At 41.3% G+C, this 21702-nt stretch overlaps 1 protein-coding gene across 1 annotated transcript; it reads left to right on the forward strand.

Annotated features, from left to right (window-relative positions):
- Positions 1–14994: 14994 nt before the first annotated feature.
- LOC110694008 lies at positions 14995–15489 on the forward strand. Its single transcript, XM_021871168.1, has one exon. The coding sequence runs from the start codon at positions 14995–14997 to the stop codon at positions 15487–15489; it is 495 nt and encodes a 164-aa protein (XP_021726860.1).
- Positions 15490–21702: the final 6213 nt, after the last annotated feature.

The following is a 21702-nucleotide window of genomic DNA, read 5'->3' on the forward strand; positions in this document are numbered from 1 at the left end:
GAAGTGGATGAGCATATGTGCAAGAATATTTCAAGTCAAGAAGCTTTGCAAGCTGCCACTTCAAAGGAAGGTAAAGGTGTACCAATGGTTGAGCTCAAACCTCTTCCATCACACCTTAGGTATGAATTTTTGGGACCCAAATCCACTTTTCCCGTGATTGTTAGCTCTTCTTTGATTGAGCACCAAGCTCAAAAGTTGTGTGATGTTTTGAGAAAGCATCAAGGTGCTTTGGGATATACCATTGATGACCACAAAGGTATAAGCCCCGCTTTATGTAAACATCACATAACTCTTGAGGAGGGTACTCTACCATCCATTGAGAGGCTTCGAAAGCTACATCCCCAAATGGGAGAGGATGTGAAGAAGGAGATCACCAAACTTCTTGATGCGGGAATCATATTCCCCAATTTTAATTCTAGGTGGGTTTCTCCCATTCATGTTGTCCCAAAGAAGGGAGGTATGACCGTCGTTGAGAATGAGAAAGGTGAGCTCATTCTAACGAGGACGGTCACGGAATGGAAGATGTGTATAGACTATAGACGTCTAAACACATCCACAAAGAAAGAACATTTTCCCCTTCCTTTTATTGATCAAATGCTTGAAAGACTAACGAGGCATAAGTATTATTGTTTCCTTGATGGTTACTCGGGATTTTTCCAAATTTCTATTCATCTCGATGACCAAGAGAAAACTACTTTTACTTGTCCCTATGGTACCTTTGCCTATAGGAGAATGCCATTCGGCCTTTGCAATGCTCCTGCCACTTTCCAACGGTGTATGACGAGTATCTTTGAAGACATGTTGGAGGAGGAGATGAAGGTGTTTATGGATGACTTTTCCGTAGGTGGAGTTTTCTTTTGAGGCGTGCCTTGAAAATCTTGAAAAGTGTTTAGCAAGGTGTGAAAAAGTGAACTTAGTGTTGAATTGGGAAAAATGTCATTTCATGGTTGAGTAAGGAATAGTCCTTGGGCACAAAATTTCTCACAAGGGCATAGAGGTGGACAAGGCAAAGATTGAGGTTATTGAAAAGTTGCCACCTCCTGTTAATGTGGAGGGTGTGAGATCATTTTTGGGCCATTCCGGGTTATATAGAAGATTTATAAAGGACTTTTCCCTCATTACAAAGCCCCTCCATGATCTTCTTCAAAAGGAATCTGAGTTTGTATTTGAGGAAAAGTGTTTGTAGGCATTCAATAAGTTGAAGAAAGCTCTAATATCTACTCCTATAGTTCAAGCTCCAAGATGGGATTTACCATCTGAGTTGATGTGTGATGCAAGTGATTCGGCAATAGGAGGTGTCTTAGGTCAAAGAGTGGACAAGAAGCTTCATGTGATCTATTATATATCCAAGACTCTCAATGGATCTCAACGGAATTACACTACAATGGAGAAGGAATTCTTGGCTATAGTTCATGCTTTTGAGAATTTTCGTTGTTATCTATTGGGTTCCAAGACCATAGTCTTCACGGATCATGCATATCTCAAGTATCTTTTTGCCAAGAAAGTGTCCAAGCCAAGGTTGATCCGGTGGGTTCTTGAGCTTCAAACCTTTGACATTGAGATTAGGGATAAAAGAGGAGCGGAGAATGTTGTGGCGGACCATCTTTCACGTCTAGATGATTCTCAAATTCATGATGATGGTTCTCCAATTGAGGATAGGATGATTGATTACTTTTTGTATGCTATTGAAGCAAAGGAGCTCGCATGGATTGCCGATTTGGTGAATTTTCTTGCATGTGGGGAGTTTCCTCCTTCCTTTTCTAAGAATCAAAGAAAGAAGCTCAAGAGAGAGGCAAGGCATTATGTTTGGGATGATCCCATCATATACAAGCGAGGGGTCGATGGCTTACTTAGACGATGAGTATCAAACAAGAGGTGCCTAGTGTTTTGAAAATGTGCCATTCGGATCCAAGCGGGGGCCATATGGGTGTCTCTAAGAGCGCCACTAAGGTCCTTCAATATGGTTTATGGTGGCCACATCTCTTTAGTGACTCATGGGGCTTTGTAAAGACATGTGACCAATGTCAAAGAGTTGGGAACATCTCCAAGAGAAACAAAATGCCTCAACAACCCATACTCTATGGCAAGTCATGCCATCTCCTGGTTGAAATTGAACACCGTGCTTTGTGGGAAATCTAGAAGATAAATTTAACTTGGCCAGTGCGGGGGGAGAAAAGGTGGTTGGATCTTCATGAGCTAGAGGAGCTTCGGCTTGATGCTTATGATTGTGCTAGTGTGTACAAAGCTCATTCCAAGGAAACACTTGACAAACTTATTGAGAAGAAAGATTTTTATGTTGGTGATAAAGTTCTTCTGTACAATCCAAAAATGAAGTTGTTTCCTGGAAATCTTATGTCAAGATGGAGCGGTCCCTATTTGGTCAAGAGTGTCTTTCCAAGTGGTGTTGTAGAGGTTTCAATGATGGATTCTTCTTCTTCGTTTAAAGTCAATGGCCATCGCCTCAAGAAGTATTTTGATGGTGATTTTGTTGGCCTTGTTCACACAATGCTTCTCTGGCAACCACCTTGAATGGGTGGTAATCGTCGAGCTAACGACGTTAAACAAAAGCGCTTACGAGAGGCAACCCGGATTCTCAACCTCTTTTCTCTTTTCTTTTCTCTCTTTTCTTTTTGTTTGTTAGTCTTCGTTTTACTATTTCTCTTGTTTTTGATTTGTTTTGTAGGTTGCTTTCCATCATAAAGTATGAATTTAAGGTGATTGATGAGAAGAGTACAAGATGCGTTTGTGAAGCAGGGGAGAGGACACCCCGCGGGCATGGAGAGGCCGCGGGGGTTCTGAGCTTTAAAATGATAAATAGTCCAAATTACGACCAGGAACTCCCCGCGGTTGCCCCACGGGATACCCGCGGGCACGGGTGAAAGTGAGAGGCCGCGGGTGATATAGAGAGGGCGCGACTCATCAATAAGGCAAAAAATAGAAAAATCAATCATATTGTTGCCGCGAGCACGGTAATGTTGGAGCGGGTGCATCAATCTGGAGAGCCCGCGGACCCCCATTAAGGTAATTTTGGACAAATTCTTCCAGGAACTTGCCGCGGGCTGTCCGCGGACTCCCCGCGGGCGCGGCGATGTCGGGAGCAGGCGCGGCGTGTTGGGGTTTAATTATGCACAGTTCACCTATCTTTCTCTCTCCTCTCTGATTTTTTATTTCACTTATCTTTTACTTTCTTTTTCTCTCATCTTTCTCTCAAACCCTAACCCCCTACCCATAATTTTCACATCAAATTCCTTGGCTTCACTCAAATTTTCACCTTAATCTCTTACTTTTCTCCATTTTCATCAAGTTTGGATCGTTTTTCTCGTTGTTTTTCAAGAAAATTTGAGTTTTTGAACCACTTTCAAGCTTGATTGGTTCTAAGTCCGTGTTTGGTGTTCTTTTGGTTCTTTGTTTCTATAACTTTGGTACTTTGTAGTATTGGGGGGTGTTGTGAAGTTGTGTGAAGTTTTGGTGGTAGTATTAGCGTTAAGAAGTTGGTGTGAATTCCTTTGAGCTATTTGGTGTATTTGATTTGGTTATCATGGATTTGTTAAGGAAAAGCAAGAGTAGCAAGAAGCGTTCTCACTAATGTCCCGACCAATCTTCACAAGGCCAATCTTCTCATAGCCAACCTCCTCCCAATCCGTCTCCTCAAGAAAATAACCCACCTCCACCTCTTTCACCTCTCAAATTTTACAACCGGTCTAAATTAAACAAGCTCTCATATATAATAAAATGAAATCCCGAAAGTTTAGACCAACACGAAATTATCATCGTGATGACATGGTCAAGTTAGGAATCGATTCCGACCTTGACATCCTTCTCCACAACCTCAGTTTGACTGAGTTTGTTCAAACTTCTCCTAGACCATATTTGGAACCCACCATCGAATTTTTCTCCACATTTGAATATAATAGGTTGGGGGATTAAGATTATCTCATCTCATTCCAATTGTTCAATGTCAAACACACTTTAACCCTCTTCAAATTCAATAAATCTCTTGGGTTCAACCCTCATGCAAATATTTTTGAGCCATTCCTTTTCAAACTGGCTACTTACAATGAGGTTTCTTGGTGGAGAACCATTTCTCATAAAAGAACTTTTGACTCCAAGAATTCAATTGCTAGTGAAATTATTCACCCGGCCCTTAGGATTCTTCATAGGGTCCTCTATTATGACGTATTCAACAAGAAAGACCTTGGTAAGCTTTCAAGGGAAGAGATTATGGTTCTTTGGATGGCACCAAGTCGTATTTTGGGCCTAAGGTTATGTTTGGATACATTTTTATAGAATGTTGTCAGGTGATTATTAGTGGGGTGAAAACCGGTGAAATTCATTGTGGAGGAATGGTGACGAGGTTGATAACTCATTTCAAACATGACGGGTTCTTGAGGTCTTGCACTTCGGTTGGAGGGAGTGAAGACATGTTACTAAATTTGAAGCAACTCAACACTTTACGCTTCATTAATAGTGTTTGGGGGTAAAAATACCCCCTATATGTGGACCAATTCCACCTCGACACGTGTCCGCAAGCTTAGCGCTCAATGAGCCAATTAGAGCATGACACGTGTCACTTAATGATAGAAGGGTGAAAATGGGCTTTAAGCCCACAACCCTAGAAATCGTAAAACAGTTGGAAGCCAATCTACTTAGGTTAAATAACCTAAGAGACACATATCTCAATGCTCTATAAATACTAATTATTACATCAATTTTAAGGGTGCCAATTCTCTCTTCAAGGGCAATGCCCTCCAAAATTAGTAGCTAAACTAACGTCCAAGTGACGTGAGGCCAATGGCCGGATAATAAACTAAGTTTGAAACTTAGTAGCAAATTCAACGTCTGAGTAACATGCGGCCAATGGCCAGATAACTAAATTAGGCACAAAACCGCTTAGTGGCTATACAGCCGGTCTCAACCTAGACTAGAGGCCAATGGGCGGATGGTTGCTTTTTTCATAAAATCGCCTGTCCCAACATGGACAATTGCGTCCGGCGACACCCCTCCGGGTGCGATCGTCGCAAAGAGCAGCCTACCTCCTTGCTCTATGTACCTATGCAGACGGCAAAGATTGAACGACCTAATTGGTCAACTCATAGCCGTTTGACCAGAACAGTTTAAAGAACGACTAAGTTTTCGAAACACCGGATCTACTAAGACATTAGTCGGTGATCGACCGAAGTTCTTGCTTAGGCTTTTCATTCCAAAATTGCACAGACTCTCCCATTGGGGCAAAAAGAGTTGTGCAATGGCTATAAAACCGTCTTGAAAAAGACATGAGGCCAATGGTCGGATGGTTATAAATTTTTGTAAATTCGTCTGCTCCATTGTGAAATATGGCGTCCGGCGATACCCCTTCGGGTGCAATTGTCGCAGAAAGCACTCTATCGTTTGCTTTACGTACGCATGTAGGCGGAAAAAATTTAACGACCTTATTGGTCAACTCATAGCCGCCTGACCAGGGTAATCTAAAGAACGACCAAGTCTTCAGGAATCGGATGTCCAAAAGACATCAGCCGGGGACCGATCGAAGTTATAACCTAGATTACCTTCCGAAATTATACAAGTCCTCCCAATGGGGTAGAAGGACATTGCAAGTATAATTGGATTACAAATACCCCAAGCGGCCATTTGCCTCATGTCCTGAAAAGCCAGGCGGCCATTTGCCTCCTGCCCTATGAAGATTCAGGCGGCCATTTGCCTCCTGCCTTATGAAGAGTCAGGCAGCCATTTGCCTCCTGCCCCTAGGCGGCAATTTACCTCCTGCCATGTGAAGAGTTAAGCGACCATTTGCCTCCTGCCCTATGAAGAGTCAGGCGACCATTTGCCTCCTGCCCTATGGAGAGTCAGGCGGCCATTTGCCTCCTGCCCCCAGGCGGCCATTTGCCTCTTGCCCTATGAAGAGTCAGGCCGCCATTTGCCTCCTGCCCTATAAAGAGACAGGCGACCATTTGCCTCCTGCCCACAGGCGTCCATTTGCCCCCTGCCCTATGGAAAGTCAGGTGGCCATTTGCCTCTTGCCCTATGAAGAGTCAGGCGGCCATTTGCCTCTTGCCCTGTGAAGAGTCAGGCAGCCATTGGCCTCCTACCCTGTGAAGAGTCAGGCGGCCATTTGCCTCCTGCCCCTAAGCGACCATTTGCCTCCTGCCTTGTGAAGAGTTAGGCGACCATTTGCCTCCTGCCTTATGAAGAGTAAGGCGGCCATTTGCCTCCTGCCCCCAGGCGTCCATTTGCCCCCTGCCCTATGGAGAGTCAGGTGGCCATTTGCCTCCTGCCCTATGAAGAGTCAGGCGGCCATTTGCCTCTTGCCCCCAGGCGACCATTTGCTTCCTGCCCTGTGAAGAGTCAGGCGGCCATTTGCCTCCTTGCCCCAAGCGACATTTTCCTCCTGCCCTATGAAGAGTCAGGCGGCCATTTGCCTCTTGCCCCTGGCGGCCATTTGCCTCCTGCCCTATCAGGCGCCTATTCGCCTCCTGCCTTATAGGATGTCAAACGTCTCAAAAATATTCTAAGTCACCCAAAGGTCATATGACCACCATAGTGGGGCTAAAAGAAATAAAATTCGTCATCTGTCTAGTTCAGGCGGCAATCATTATTATGATTGATTAACTTAGAAAATATCATACCATTTAAGGTATCAAATTTTCCAAGTTAATCAAATCTCTCTTTTATTGAACTAGACATATGCCACATATAGAGCTTTTGAACAAGCAGAAAATAAAGCCTTGATTTCGAAAGGAGTAATTTCTCTTGAAAAAGAAATTACCGCTTCCGAGGGGCTAATGTTTGGGGGTAAAAATACCCCCCTATATGTGGACTAATGCCACCTCGATAGGTGTCCGTAAGCTTAACGCTCAATGAGCCAATTAGAGCATGACACGTGTCACTTAATGATAGAATGGTGAAAATGGGCTTTAAGCCCACAACCCTAGAAACCGTAAAACAGTGGAAAGCCAATCTACTTAGGTTAAATAACCTAAGAGGCAGATATCCCAATGCTCTATAAATACTAATCATTACATCAGTTTTAAGGGCGTCAATTCTCTCTCCAAGGGCAATGCCCTCCAAAATTACTTTCCCTTCTCTCTACTTTCTCTCTCTAAAATACATTATTTCGGTCACTGACTTGATCGTCGGAGGCAGACCTCCGGCACCCCCAGGGTCCGTTGTTTTGCAGGTGATCGGGCCGTTCGAGTGTTGCATTGCGGATCTGTTTCTCGCGGGACGTACACGCCCTCCACTCGGGTACGTACAAAAAACCCCAAAACAACTAGTACAAGGAACGCCGATGTTTCTTCTTGGTTAGTGCAAAATGAGCACTTTTTCTTGCTTCTAAACCCGGCCGCAACTTTTATTAGTATGGAGGCTAGGAATGTTTGGATTCCCCTTAAGGATAGGGGGCAAGTAGTAGTTGATATGGAGGAGGATAAGGATATGAATGAGGTGGATGATGATGATGATGATGATGGTGATGATGATGATGATGATGATGAGAAGGAAGCACAACAACAACAACAATTCTTCAACAACATCGAGGTAGAAGACAACATCGATACCAAAATTACTACCAACAAGATCCCTATCTTAGAAAATGACGGTCATGCGAGAGCAAATGGAGCACATGCAATTAGGCATGTAAGGTATGTATGCCTGTAACCAAAACTTGGATTTTCAAACTAGCACCTTATACGAAGCTAGTGTACGTAGGGGGGAGGTCACTCCTCCGATTAAGTACCCGTATGAGCCGGCCCAACAAGGGCCCGTGCCATCTTGGGGAGGTGACAACCTCCTTACGTACCCTTATTGACAAGGGGTCTCAAACCCCGATGTACTTAAGATCGATTTTTGGGGGGGAGTGACTATAGGGGTGATCCCAACTACCCCTATGTTCACCTCACTCACCCCGAGCCTTGCATCCAACCCAAGCCATATGACCAGTTGACCGCATCCTAACTTGACCTTTTATAGGTCATTATGGGTGGCCACCCGGTTACACCGGTGGTTGGGATAACTATGGCCCCCCATCGGGCTTCTCTTATGATGGGGATGCGGGTGATGGTGGCGCCGGCCCTAGTGGCCATTAGTCCCCCTTGGATTGTTTATTTACCCCTTTTTTATACCTCTCCTATAGTTGTCCTTGTGTGAGGGGGTGTCGAAAAGGGTGTTTTAGGGTAGGTTTAGGGTAGGTTTAGGGGAGGCACCTTGAACTTGTGGGGATATGTTTGAAATCTTGCTTCGCTTTTGCTAGTCAAGTTGGTATGTTGTCTGTTATGTTGTCTTACTTTTGATGATGATGTTTTGCGATTTCCACCATTGATGATGATGATGATGTTTTTCTAGGTTTTTGTATATAGTTTTCTAATAAGTATTCTTTTGTTTGCTTTTGTTTGGAAGTTGCTAACAATTTTCTTTCTATATAGTTCTTTATATCTCACCTTCTTTTTTGCTTATGCTTTGGATTTTGACGATTCGTAAGGTACTCTTTCGCTTTGATTTATGTTGCATAGCTTTGGCGCCCGGTGAGATCTTTCTATTTGTCTTCTTTTTCTTTTCTTGGATGCTTAGATTAGGATTAGCTTTAGCATGAGTTGAATGGTTCTAGGATGTTTTCCTTGTAACACCTAGCGTGTTTGGGGTCATTGGCGTTGTTGTCGAATGATCGCTTGTTTGACGATTGGGTATTACTTGTGATTGCTTGCATTCTTGTGCTTTTCTCTCTTTATTTTGATTTTTAGCTCTTTTCTTTCTTTTAAATAAATATAAAAAAACATTTTTGAGGCTATTCCTTTTCTTTTTGCTTGTTTAGCTCTTATCTTTGGACATTCTACAATTCGGAATTTTGCCTTTAAATGTATACTATCCTATGTTTTATTAGTGTGCATGCTTTGAGAGTATTTACGGTTGACTATAGGATAGGGTATGCTAAGGTAGCGGTTTAAACCTTTTGGGGCCTCGAAGCCGGATTCTTTTAGTTTCTGCTAAGACGGAGTTGCTTCCTTTGGTGAATTTGACACCTTTAGTAAGTTTTTGCTACAACTGTGTGAGGATTTTTCTTTTTCAAGCCTTCATCATGTTTTGATTGTGCGGCCTGGATCCTTGACCTTTACATACCTAATCTTTAATCTTGACTCATAATTCTCAAACATGAGACCGAACCAACTAGGAAGGACAAAGACAACTTTTCGGGGTGGTAGTTTTTCATTTCTAGGGTTTTTCTTTCTTTTTAGTTCTTTGGGCTTACATTTGCCTTCTTGCTAACCATTTGAGCCTTTTTCCCCTTTTTTCAAGCCACATCTTTAGAATTTTGAGCCTTCTGTTTCTATTTGTTCCATTTTTAGTTTTTGTGAAGCAATTGATCATATTTTGGAGTTTGTGGTGTATAAAGTGGGATATTGGTTCTATTTGTAAGCAAGCTTGTCTTTTTGTATATATTGTGAATAATGGCAAGTGAATAAAGGAAAAGCCGTCCAAAGTAAAAAGAGGCAAGGACATAATAAATGCAAATTTGTAAAAGTCGTCCTAAGTTAAATAGGCATGGACAATTGCTTTGAAAGAAAACAAAATAAAAAGAAAAAGAAGTGAATATGAGAAAATTCAAAAATATTTTGATGTAATTTCTTTTCCCTTTTCAAGCATTGAGGACAATGCTTCCTTTTAGCTTGGGGGAGAAGCGTTTACGCTTTTTGTATATATGCTTGTGGATATAGCTTTGAATAAGCTTGGGGGTGTTAGTTTGTTTTTGTTTGGTGACTACTTGATTGTGATTCTAAGAAAGGGGTCGTTCTTTGCTTCACTTTTAGGGATACCACCAAATTTTAAAATTTTAGCCTACCCCTAACCTTTTTCCCTTAAGTTACAACCTTTGCGAAAGTCCTTTCAACCTAGTGGTTGAGTCATATACGGAGGGAGGGCCTTATGAGTTAAAGCCTAAGGAAAAGGGATGCAAGGTCAAGTTGTCAAGAAACCCTCAAATTTTACTCTTTTTCTGGTTCCTTCAAGGAACCATAGAGACGCTTACTAAGGGAACGTTTGAAGCCATAGGGGGAACGCGGTTAGATTGGTTGGGATGAAAGTGGATTGCGCCTCATTAGTTCTCTACGCTTAGCATACCTTATGTTTCAATCAACCATGAATATCTTGATGCATGCATACCCATTTCATATAGAAAAGTGTTCATCCATTTGCATTTGACCATTTGTGAAGGTACTTATCAAGAACTATTTGTTTGAATGTTTGTTTTACCTTTTTTTCTTTTTAAATTATTTTGCCTCGTTTTATTTCAAAGAGTTGTGGGTTAAGCTCTTAGGAAACCCTTACGAGACCTTAGTCGTCCTCATAGGCGACTTTGGGGTTTAAAGGGCTTGTTGTAGCTAAAAACAACCGTGATTCCTACGTTAGTGAGTCTTAGTGTATATTCTTTTTCTCTCTTTTTCTTTTCTAAATAAGCCCTCCTTATTCCTTCTTAGCTTTTGTTTTGCTTGGGACGAGCAAAAGTCTAACTTGGGGAATTTGATGAGTGTCATTTATGGCACTCATAGGGTAGTCTTTTAGGATGTTTTTACCCTATTTTTCATGGTTTTCTTTTATCATTTTGGTCTTTTCTCCTTTAGTTTCTCTATTTCTTCTTTCTTCGTGTTTTACTTTCCTTTATGTGGTTTTCTTCGTGTTTTACTTTCCTTTATGTGGTTTTCTTCGTGTTTCCCTTTTATATTGCTCTTTTTCTCTTCTATTTTCTCTCTTTGGTTACTTTTGTAGGTGCTCAAGGAGTTGGCTTTGCAGAGGAATCAAGAAGAGCAAAAAAAGCTAAGAAAAGAATAATCAAGCATCTTGGAGAGGGTAAGGAGAGGGCGCTCTAAATCTGCCCATTGCCGCGGGTGAGGGTCCAGAGAGCCGCGGGGGCGTATAAAGTGCAACAAAGTGGGATTTTTTTGGCAGGAACTCTCCGCGCCCTGGCCGCGGTATAGCCGCAAATCTTGAGAGGCCGCTCTAGTTGGAGAGACCGCGACCCACCTGTTTACTCTTGGAATAAGGCATCTGCCGCGCCCTTAGCCGCGGGTGTCTTCGCCGCGGGCGCGGGCTACATTACCTGTGGGCGCAGGTCTTGCCCAAATTGCTCACGGAGTTAGTTATGGGTTCCATACCCATTTTTTTGCGCCCGCGGGATATTCTAGGAGAGGCACGGCCGATCAGTTTTTGTTCTTTGTCTATAAATACTCTTGTAAATCCTTTTGAAGGCTAACTTTTAGATAATATTTCATTTGCTTAGTTTTTAGAGAGAGAAACTAGAGAAAAGATAGAGATAAAGTAGAGATTGAAATTTTTTGATTTGATTTGTATTACAACATTGCTTCAATCAAGTTTGGATTTCATCTTCATATCAATGAAAGTTTGTGAGATTTATTTCCTTTGAATTTACTTAAATTGCAATTTTCTTTAATGTTTGAATGTTTGGTTTGGATTTTGATTTAGGTTTAAGAATTTGTTGATTGATTGATTTTCCTTTTGATTTATCTTGAAATGAATATGTTTGTGAATGAATTTGTTTAGTCTTTCAATTTCACCATGATTAGTGAGTAGATTAGTTGCTAGGGAGAAGGGGAAGCATGCTTGATTGATGATTTTTGCTTGTTGATGATCATTAATTGATTGAATTGTTGCAATTAAATTGGTTGACATAGTTGTGCATGTGATTAATTAGACTAGGAGTGATCAACCTATAAGATTAATCTAGATTGCATTGCAAATTTCAATGACATGAACCCTTGATTTGAGAATTGCTTTAATTGATTGAATTTGATTGTGATTCTCCTTGTTTTCCATCCATAAAGAACCCTAGCTTGGCTTATAGGAGATAGCCTTTGGATTCCTTTGATTGCAACTATTGTTTGTCCCTTGTAATGCTTGAATCAGTTAAGTAATCTATCAAATATCATAATAATTGAGCTTGCATGTGGAACCTATATCCCTAGTGTTTAGCATATTGATTGAATTCATTGATTTGTCTATCTTCTTGATATTCTAGTTACCAACCTCTACCATTGATATTCTTCGATTTAGCTTGACAATAGACTACAGATTTCCTACTCATTCCTTAGGGTTTGACCCTTGACTTACCGCATACTTGTATAAGGTTTGTTAAGTATTTATAAATTTAGTTTGATCAAGGGAGAATTAGATAACGAACTAGTTTTTCCTCTTGTCAATCAATCAATTTAATCACTTCATCAACTCCATCAATTTCCCCCTAATTAGCATCAATCCATTACTGATATATGCTTCACCATTCCCCTAGCAAGAAATCTACTCACATTCCATGGAAATCAAGATTAAAACTAAGCTAAACAACAAAGTCATCATCATCATATTAATCAAACAAATTCAATCACAAATTCAATCAAACTTAAACAATCAATAAAACAATTGAAATCAAAAGCTAAAGATTGCATTAAAGTAAATGAAATCCTTACAAACTTGCTTCAAATCAATGGAGAAAATGCTTAGAATCTTCAAACTTCAATCATCAATCAAGAACTTCTCTCTCTACAACCTATAGTTTCTCTCACTATAAAATGATCTAAAATTTCTATTCTAATTCTGAAAGAACTACATCCCCCTAAAAAGAGAAGGAAAATCTATATATAGTAAAACTAACAAAGCGGAGGTAGTTAGATCGTCCAAAAAGACCCGTACAGGCGCGACCATCACCAAGGAGGATGCACGGCCGTGCATTAGAGGGTACGGAACCGAGACCCTCATAGGTGCGCCTGTTAGGCCCGTATTAATATATGACCCAGAATATTTAGGGCACCACTCATCTTCAAGAAGTATAACAAATCAGACAAAGCGGCTTGATTGGAACAAGCAAGGAAAGCGAGATCAAGAATATCTATCAAGAAGATACTTGTCAAAAATAAACCTATAGAACAAGGAATGGAATAAATTAAAGAGATCTCCTACACTTTGAATATATTTTCAATATCTTTGTAACCCTAGAAGTTCTTAGGTATAAATAGGAAAAGTCAGACATTATAACACTCATGTACGCTCATTCACATTTCAATATAAGCTAGTTATTCTACTTTTGTCTACGGATCTATCTCCCTGCTGAACAAGGAAGCCTGTCCTTACTCAATATTGTGTCTCTAAACATGTCTCTTTGATCTTATTGAATACTTATTGCTTATTTATTGTTTATTTACTGTCTTGTTATCGTTCTAAATTGCTTTATATATTATTGGTGGAATGATTGTTATTACCCCTCAAAACCCAGCAAATTCTTAGATGTCCTAGCTGAGATTTGCCTAAATAATTTGGCGCCCACCGTGGGGCTGATAATCAATTAACCTACCAATTCACCAAAAACCAAGACAATCACCATGACTGGACACCCAGTACCCTTTACCATTACCGAAATCAATGAAGGAATGAACGCATTCCGTTAAACCTTAGACTAGCAGAAAAGCCAAATCGAAACATTGTTGACCCAAAAGGTTTAAACCGAAGCCAAACTCACTAGCTTAACCAAATAAAATGAAGCCCTCTGTAGCCAAATACAGTTAGTTGCATCCAAAACCGTTAACACCAGAAAAAGTACCGAAAGTATAGCCATGCAGCTTGATATGTCCGGAACCTTTCACACCCCTAACGGGGAAAAAGGATCTAAAAGTAGGGAAATTTCCCTAGAACTAGATTCTCTGGATGCAGAAACTCTCAAGAAGGATAGGCAGGAAGGAACTGAGCAGGGAAAAATAGAGAAGGTGGTTAAGGAGTACCTCAAGGCATTTGAGGCCAAGATCGCCAAAATCTCTAGAGTGCCAAAGCCAATAGAAGAAGAAGAAGTAGATGACTATATAGAGTCTCATTTTTCAGAAGAGATCGCCATGGTAGAAGTGCCAAAGAGTTTCAACACACCCAACATGGCCATGTATGACGGAACAACGGACGCTGATGAGCACGTGTCCCTTTACAAGCAAAAGATGATGACAAGCTCAATCCCTAGAGAGATCAGAGAAGTCATCATGTGCAAAGGCTTTGGAGCCACGTTATTAGTTCCAGCCCTAACTTGGTTCATAAATTTAGATAATGGGACAGTTCGATCTTTTGCAGGAATGGTGAATCTATTCAAGATTCAATTTGCTAGTAGCAGAAAAATCGAGAAGCAATCCTCAGATCTGTACCGTGTTGTGCAAAGAAACGGAGAATCTTTGAGGGACTATCTTAACAAGTTCAACATGGAGAAGATTGAGATACACAAATGCGATGCTCCTACAATAATCGAAGCATTCAGAAGAGGGTTGCTAGACCATAGTGAGCTCTACAAAGAGTTAACCAAATATCCCTGTACGACCTTCGAGGATGTGTAAGCCAAAGCTATGGCTCAAGTCAGATTTGAAGAAGATGTCTATGCAAGAAAGACCCCAGAGCCAGATCGCCAGTCAAGAAGGAACAACAACTTTCCCAGGAGTGACCATCGATTCAAACCGTATCAGCTTTCCCGCTTTGATGAAGGATCATTCAATGCTGTCGAGGAAGAATTCTCAGATTGAAGGGAAGATCCTGAACTCCCACCTAAATTGCATGAATATTGTTTCAATGTTAACCCTGTAGGAGTAACTAGAACCCTGAACAACATGGGAGATACCGTGCACATGGCCTAGAAAGAGTGACATGCCAGGAGAAAAAAAGGATCCATCAAGATGGTGCGACTTCCATTCAGATATTGGCCATACAACCGATGAATGTGTTGCACTCAGAAAGGAAGTTGCTTACCTGTTGAAGAAAGGATATCTTAAAGAACTCCTATCAGACAGATCCAAAGCCCCATGAAAGGAAAAAGATTCCAGGCAAGGTGGCCCCCTACCTCCTCCTCCTCCAATTGTCAAAACCATCTGCTTCATATCAGGAGGTTTAGAAGTGTGCGGCCTAACATACTCAGCAGCAAAGCAGCATGCGAAAGAAAGCAATAAGGATCAGTCCGACAAAAGGGAAAGGTAAAAAATGGATATCCCCATCATGTTCAAAAAGACCAATGTAGTGGAAGGCCATCATGTCGGCCTAGTAATTTTGCTCCCAGTTGGAAATTGTATGATCAAGCGAATCCTTATTGACAATGGAAGCTCTACAAACATTATCATGCTTGATTCCTTGAAACACATAAACATCGATGAAAAGAACATCATCAACAAGTCAACAATGCTAGTAGGATTCAGTGGGGAAACCAAGAAGACAAGTGGAGAGATCACATTAGCCACTTATGCAAAAGGGGTCAATTTACAAGTCAAGTTCCTAGTGATCGACACTCTATCATCGTACAATATGATTCTAGGCAGACCATGGGTACATGAGATGAAAGCCATCCCCTCCACATATCGTCAAGTCATTAAGTTCCCTACCAGATGGGGCATTCAGGAAATCAAAGGGGACCCTAAGGAAGCTAAGGAATGTTACAAGATCGCCCTAAAAGCAACATCTGCAGAAAAGGGTTCAGCATAGCAATCAGAGGGTCAGCTGGACCAAGAGAAGCTAAGTATAGTAGAAGAACAAGAAGCAACAAAAGTCCAGCTGAACCCCAACCACCCAGATCAGAAGGTCAGAATAGGATCAGAATTGAATTCAGATCTTCGTCAGCAAATTTATGAATTCTTTGAGGAAGAAAAAGATGCGTTCGCTTTGACTCACGAAGACATGAAGGGAATCCCCCTAGACGTGATCACCCACAAACTGAACGTAGACCCAATGCATACGCCATTAAAGCAGAAGAGGAGAAAATTTGTGCCAGAAAGGTAAAAGATCATCAATAAGGAAATCCAAAACCTGTTAAAGACAAGGAAGATCAGAGAAGTAAAGTACCCGGAATGGCTTGCTTACGTAGTGGTGGTTTAAAAGAAGAACGGAAAATGGCGAATCTATTGACTTCACAGATTTCAACAAGGCTTATCCAAAGGATCCGTTCCCATTACCTAACATTGACGCCATGATAGACACAACAACAGGGCACGATCTGCTATCCTTCATGGACGCAGACAGTGGGTACAATCAAATCCTCATGCACAAAGATGACCAGGAAAACACCGTTTTCATCACTAGTCAGGGAGTCTATTGCTACAAGGTAATGCCTTTTGGATTGAAGAACACAGGAGCGACATACCAAAGGTTGGTGAACAAGATGTTTGAGGTACAGATCGGGAACACAATGGAGGTCTACATAGACGATATGGTAGTTAAATCCAAGAAGGCAGCCAATCATGTCAAAGACCTTAGAGAAGCCTTCGTCGTCTTGAAGCAGTACGGCATGAAGCTAAATCCTACAAAGTGCACATTCGGAGTTCACTTAGGAAAGTTCCTAAGATACATGGTAACACAAAGAGGAATTGAAGTTAGCCCAGACCAAGTCAAAGCCATCCTGGATCAAGAGCGACCAAAGTCAAAGAAGGATGTACAAAGGCTTAACAGGGAAAATTGCAGCATTGAACAAGTTCATCTCGAAATATTCAGACAAGAACAGAGCCTTCTACGAAGTCTTGAAGAAGAATAAGGAATTAAAATGGGAACAAGAGCACGACGAAGAATTTCAAAAGTTAAAGGAATACTTAGCCAACGCGTTGATACTCTCTAAACCTAAAGAAGGGGAGCCACTCCAATTGTACCTCGCAGTATCTGAAGGGACGATCAGCGTAGTCCTCACCAGAGAAGAAGATAAAGAGCAATTTCCAATCTACTGCGTAAGCAAAACCTTACTCAGTGCGGAAACGAGGTACGCATCCTTAGACAAAATCATTTTAGCTTTAGTTACTGCTTGAATAAAGTTACGCCCATACTTTGAAAGCCATTCTATACGAGTACGAACCAACTACCCTATCAAGGCAATCATGAGAAAGCCAAAAATGTCAGGGAGGATGGAGAAATGGGCCTTACATCTAAGCAGATACGATATATAATATGAACCCAAAACCGCAATCAAGTCTTAAGCTCTGGCAGACTTTGTAGCAGACTTCAGCCCAGCCTTTGAGGAAGAAGCACAAAAAGAGGTATTGGCCATACTAGAGCCAAAGGCTAGGCAGAAATGGACACTCCAGACAGATGGCGCAGCAAACATATGCGGTGTAGGCCTGGGAGTGGTGCTAACATCACCACAAGGAGAAAAAATAACGTAAGCAGTAAGGTGTAACTCAAGGCCACCAACAATGAGGCCGAGCACGAAGCACTAATCACAGGGTTAACTGTCGCAAGAGATATGAAGATACAACATCTAGAGGTAATCTCATATTCCTTACTCATGGTAAATCAAATCATTGGGGAATACGCAGCAAAAGACGCCAGGATGATAGCCTACCTAGAAGTCACAAGAAGGCTCATTAAGGAATTTAAGGAGTTCAAGATAGACCAAGTACCTAGAAACTTAAACACTGAAGCAGACTCCCTGGCAAACTTGGGCTCAAATATTAACCCTGAAGAATTTGGAGCCATCCCCCTAGTACACATACTCTCTCTAGCTATAGAAAAGGAGTCAACTATGAATGTCTACGAAATCCAAATAGACCCTACAGGGAATGAAGAACGTAGCTGGACGAAACCGCTCAAGGACTACCTCCTAGACAAAACAGTACCAGCAGGGAAAGTGGCAAACCAAGCACTTGCCTTAAAAGCCTCAAATTATTGCCGAATCAGCAACATACTCTTCAAAAAGTCTATAGCAGGTCCCTTCTGTGATGCTTAGAAAAAGAAGAAGCGCTACAGGTCCTACAGTCCCTACACAGTGGTGAATGCGTAAATCATTCAGGAGGGAGAAACCTAGCCAACATAGCACTCAGAATGGGATAATACTGGCCCAACATGATTAAGAACGCCGCAAAATTTTCTAAGAAATGCTTAGCATGCCAGAAACACGCACCTTTAACACACAAGCCATCTGAAGAGTTGCACCCAACATTGACACCTTGGCCATTCATGAAGTGGGGAATGGACATAGTAAAATTACCTTCATCATCAGGACAAAGAGTGTACTTCTTAGCAATGATGGATTACTTCTCAAAACGGATCGAAGCAGAAGCATACAAGGAAATCAAGGATAAGCACGTCATCTCATTCATCAAAAGGACTATCCCAAGAAGATTTGGAGTACCAGCAGAGATCATTACAGACAACGTGTCCCAGTTCATCAGCAACAAAACCACAAAGTTTTGTAAACAATGGAATATTTCCCTCATCACATCTACACAAAGATACCCACAAGAAAATGGACAAGCAGAGTCAAACAATAAGGTCTTAATAGGCAACATGAAGAAAAGGTTAGAAGGAGCAAAAGGGAAATGGGAAGATGAACAACCTAACATATTGTGGGCAGACAACACAACTCCAAAAGGCGCCACAGGTCATACCCACTTTTCATTAGTGTACGGATGCGAAGTAGTAATCTCAACAGAAGTAGAAGTCCCCACAGCAAGGTACGGGTTGATGACAGAAGAAAGGAACCTAGCTGAACTAATGCACAACCTAGACACGGTAGAGGAACTAAGGAAAGACGCAAGAATGAGGATGGAAGCCTACCAACAGGAAGTAACAAGGTCCTTCAACAAGAATGCCAGAGCGAATGTTTTCAAATTAGGAGATTGGGTCCTCAGAAAGTTGTACGAAAATACCAGAGAAGTAAACGCAGGAAAGCTAGCGCCCAACTGGGAAGGACCATACGAAATCATCAAGAGAGTAAGCAAAGGAGCCTACAGACTCAAGGGCGCAGAAGGAAAAGAGTTACAAAGAAGTTGGAACGCAACACATTTAAAACTCTATCATTTCTGAAGAGCAAAGGTATGTAGTTATCATTTCAATTTCGTTTTCTTTTTAAAAAGATACAAAATAAAAAAAAAATAAGAAAGCAACAAAAACCCAAAAAAAAATTAAAAGAAGAAAAACAGAAAAAACAAAAATCTCCAACAGCCAAAGGCAGCACGACAGGTACTCCTCTTCACCTAAACTTTGTTAATTCAATTTATATTCACTATGAGTACTGACTTTGGCATCGGAGGGCCGTTGGGGAAACCGGCCACCCCTAACCCAATTCTGTTTTGCAAGGACAAACAGCTACGCTGCCATACAAAGTACAACAAAGCATAGAAAGACAACGGCTATCTATCCCTGCAAGGAGCAAATCAATTATCCCCACAAAGTAGGAAAACACTAGCAGCAAATACATGTAAGCAATATTACATCCGTACTAAAACTGTAATACAATTGTTGGCTCCCTGGACGAGGACTAGAAGGCGGCTCGAGAATGCTATCTCTCAGACGTCAAGCCCGCGACAACTCGTTAAGAGTGGGTCGACCAAGAATGATATTGTCGGCGGTCAGCTCTTCAACCACCTGAAACCAGATGGTCATGTGTGTACCGCTTCCCTTCTGTCCCAGGCGGACAGGTAGATCAATCCGTCCGACTAGGTGCACAAATCCTCTCCTTAACCTAACAAGGGGATGGGAGACATCCATCATGCTATCTGGCCTGTATTTGAGGTGGGATATACATTTGCAGCTGATGATGTATGAGGAGCTTCATGTGTCGATTAAGATGCGGCCAGCCTTTTGGTTGGCCACTTCGTATTCTATGACCACAGGGTCATCATGCGGCCGATAGACTTTGCCTCTGTCCTTTTTGGTGATGATGACTTCGGGGAAGGCGGATTTGCTTGCCACATATCCCTCTTTAACAGAATGGACCATCTTTCTAAGATGGTCCTTGGTGCCCCTCATGGTCGGGCAACCCCCGGCGAATCCGCCTGCTATTATGTAGAATGTCTCCTCATCGGTTTCGGAACTACCAATATGATGGAGAGTCTTTTTGTTGGACTGCCTCAGATTCGCCTTGGAAGTCAATTTGGACTTCACATAGGACTTTGCGCTCCTTTGTCGGCCAGACGGTAAAGCGTCCGCTTGAGGCTGAAGTTGTCGTTTGTGTTATGGCCGACATCCTCTTGGTAATGGCAATGCTCTTTTTTGTTCCGACATCCCTAACCAACTTCTGCTTTCCAGGCTGAGCTGGTTTCTTGGCCGACTGTTCCTTTCTTCGAGTTTTTGACAACTTAGTGATCAAGTCTTAGATTTCACCCTTGAAGCTGCTAAAGAATTTCATGAGCTCATCTAGGGTGACTGGGGCTGATCTTGCCTCTTGGGATAGATTAGGTGGCTGCACTAAGGGCTTACTTATCTGTCAAGGGGGCCTGCTTGGACCCGCCTGGCTAGCATTGCGCTCCCGCCTATCATTATGAGGGATGCGCTTAGAGATGAGGGACCCACCATGGACCACATAGGTTTCGATGTCTCCATCGTCAACAGAGTCATGGTCCAACTGGATGTCTACATTTTCTAGAGGAAAATTGGTCTCTAGAGGTGTCAAAAGTTGATCTTATGAATCCATCTATGAGGTACTCTTCTAACAAAAGGCGCCAAATGTTTCGAGTGTTTTTGAGTCCCTTTGGAGAGTTACAACTCAAAGACTTGATTTGACAAGGACGCATGTACTTGCAAAACAAACGGAGCTCCGAAGATTAAGTTAGTACGGAATCGGGGTAAAACATGCAGAAAATAGGTTACCTGCTCAGATTGCGAGCTCTGGTGTTCTCTGTTTTAGAGAGCAATAAATGTCCTAATTATTAAGACGTAAAAGTTTCAAGGTGCCCCAATTATTGGGGGAGTCTCTCTATTTATAGGGTCATAGGAAAACGTGCCCTACCCTAAGGTTTGATGACCGAGGGATTAGGGCAGCGCTGTTTTGCGGCACTCCTTGGGATTTGGGCCTTGAAGGCTGCCAATCCCGAGGGGCATATAAAACCTTTGGGCCAATCTGAGTGACACGTGTCGTCCATTTGGGGTTTCCATTTGGACAACTTTAAGAGCAACACCTGTCATTCTCTCATTGGTCCACTTGGGTTTATATAAAACCCCAAATCAATTTGAATGTATTTGACATCCATTTGATTCAATTAGCTTTGTTTGAATGTGTTTGACTTTCATTTGATTCAAAAAGCTTTATATGAATAAGTTTTATTTTTATATGACTTAATTAGCATTTTTTGAATGCATTTGATTTTCATATGATTCAAAAAGCTTTGTTTGATTGTGTTTGACAATCATTTGAGTCAAAAAGCCTTGTTTGAATGTGATTGGCTTTCATTTAATTTAATTAGCTTTGTTGAATTCATTTGACTTTCATTTGATTTAAAAAGCTTTGTTTGAATATGTTTCATATTTATTTGACTCAAATAGCATTTTTAAATGCATTTGAGTTTCATTTGATTCAGAAAGCTTCGTTTGAATGCATTTGACTTTCATTTGATTCAAAAGGCATTATTTGATGTGTTTGACATTAATGTGATTAAATTAGCTTTGTTGAATGCATTTGACTTTCATTTGATCAAAAAGCATTGTTTGAATATGTTTGGCTTTCATTTGACTCAATTTGCTTTTTTCAATGCATTTGACTTTCATTTGAATCATAAAGCTTTGTTTGAATGCATTTGACTTTCATTTGATTCAAAAGGCATTATTTGAACGTGTTTGTATTCATTTGATTCAATTAGCTTTGTTTGAATATGTTTAATTATTTTTTTTTTGTTAAATAAAGAATTTTATTACCAAAAGGAAAGAGTTACTACCCATACGAGTAGCAACTACAAGAAATGTAAGCTCAGTACATGCCCTCTGAGCCAAAGAAACAAC

This window comes from Chenopodium quinoa, unplaced genomic scaffold (genome assembly GCF_001683475.1).
Source record: "Chenopodium quinoa cultivar QQ74 unplaced genomic scaffold, ASM168347v1, whole genome shotgun sequence".
Taxonomy (NCBI): Eukaryota; Viridiplantae; Streptophyta; class Magnoliopsida; order Caryophyllales; family Amaranthaceae; genus Chenopodium; species Chenopodium quinoa.

Coding starts and splice junctions, on each gene's coding strand:
- LOC110694008 (XM_021871168.1), top strand. CDS start 14,995: ATGGATATCCCCATCATGTTCAAAAAGACCAATGTAGTGGAAGGCCAT.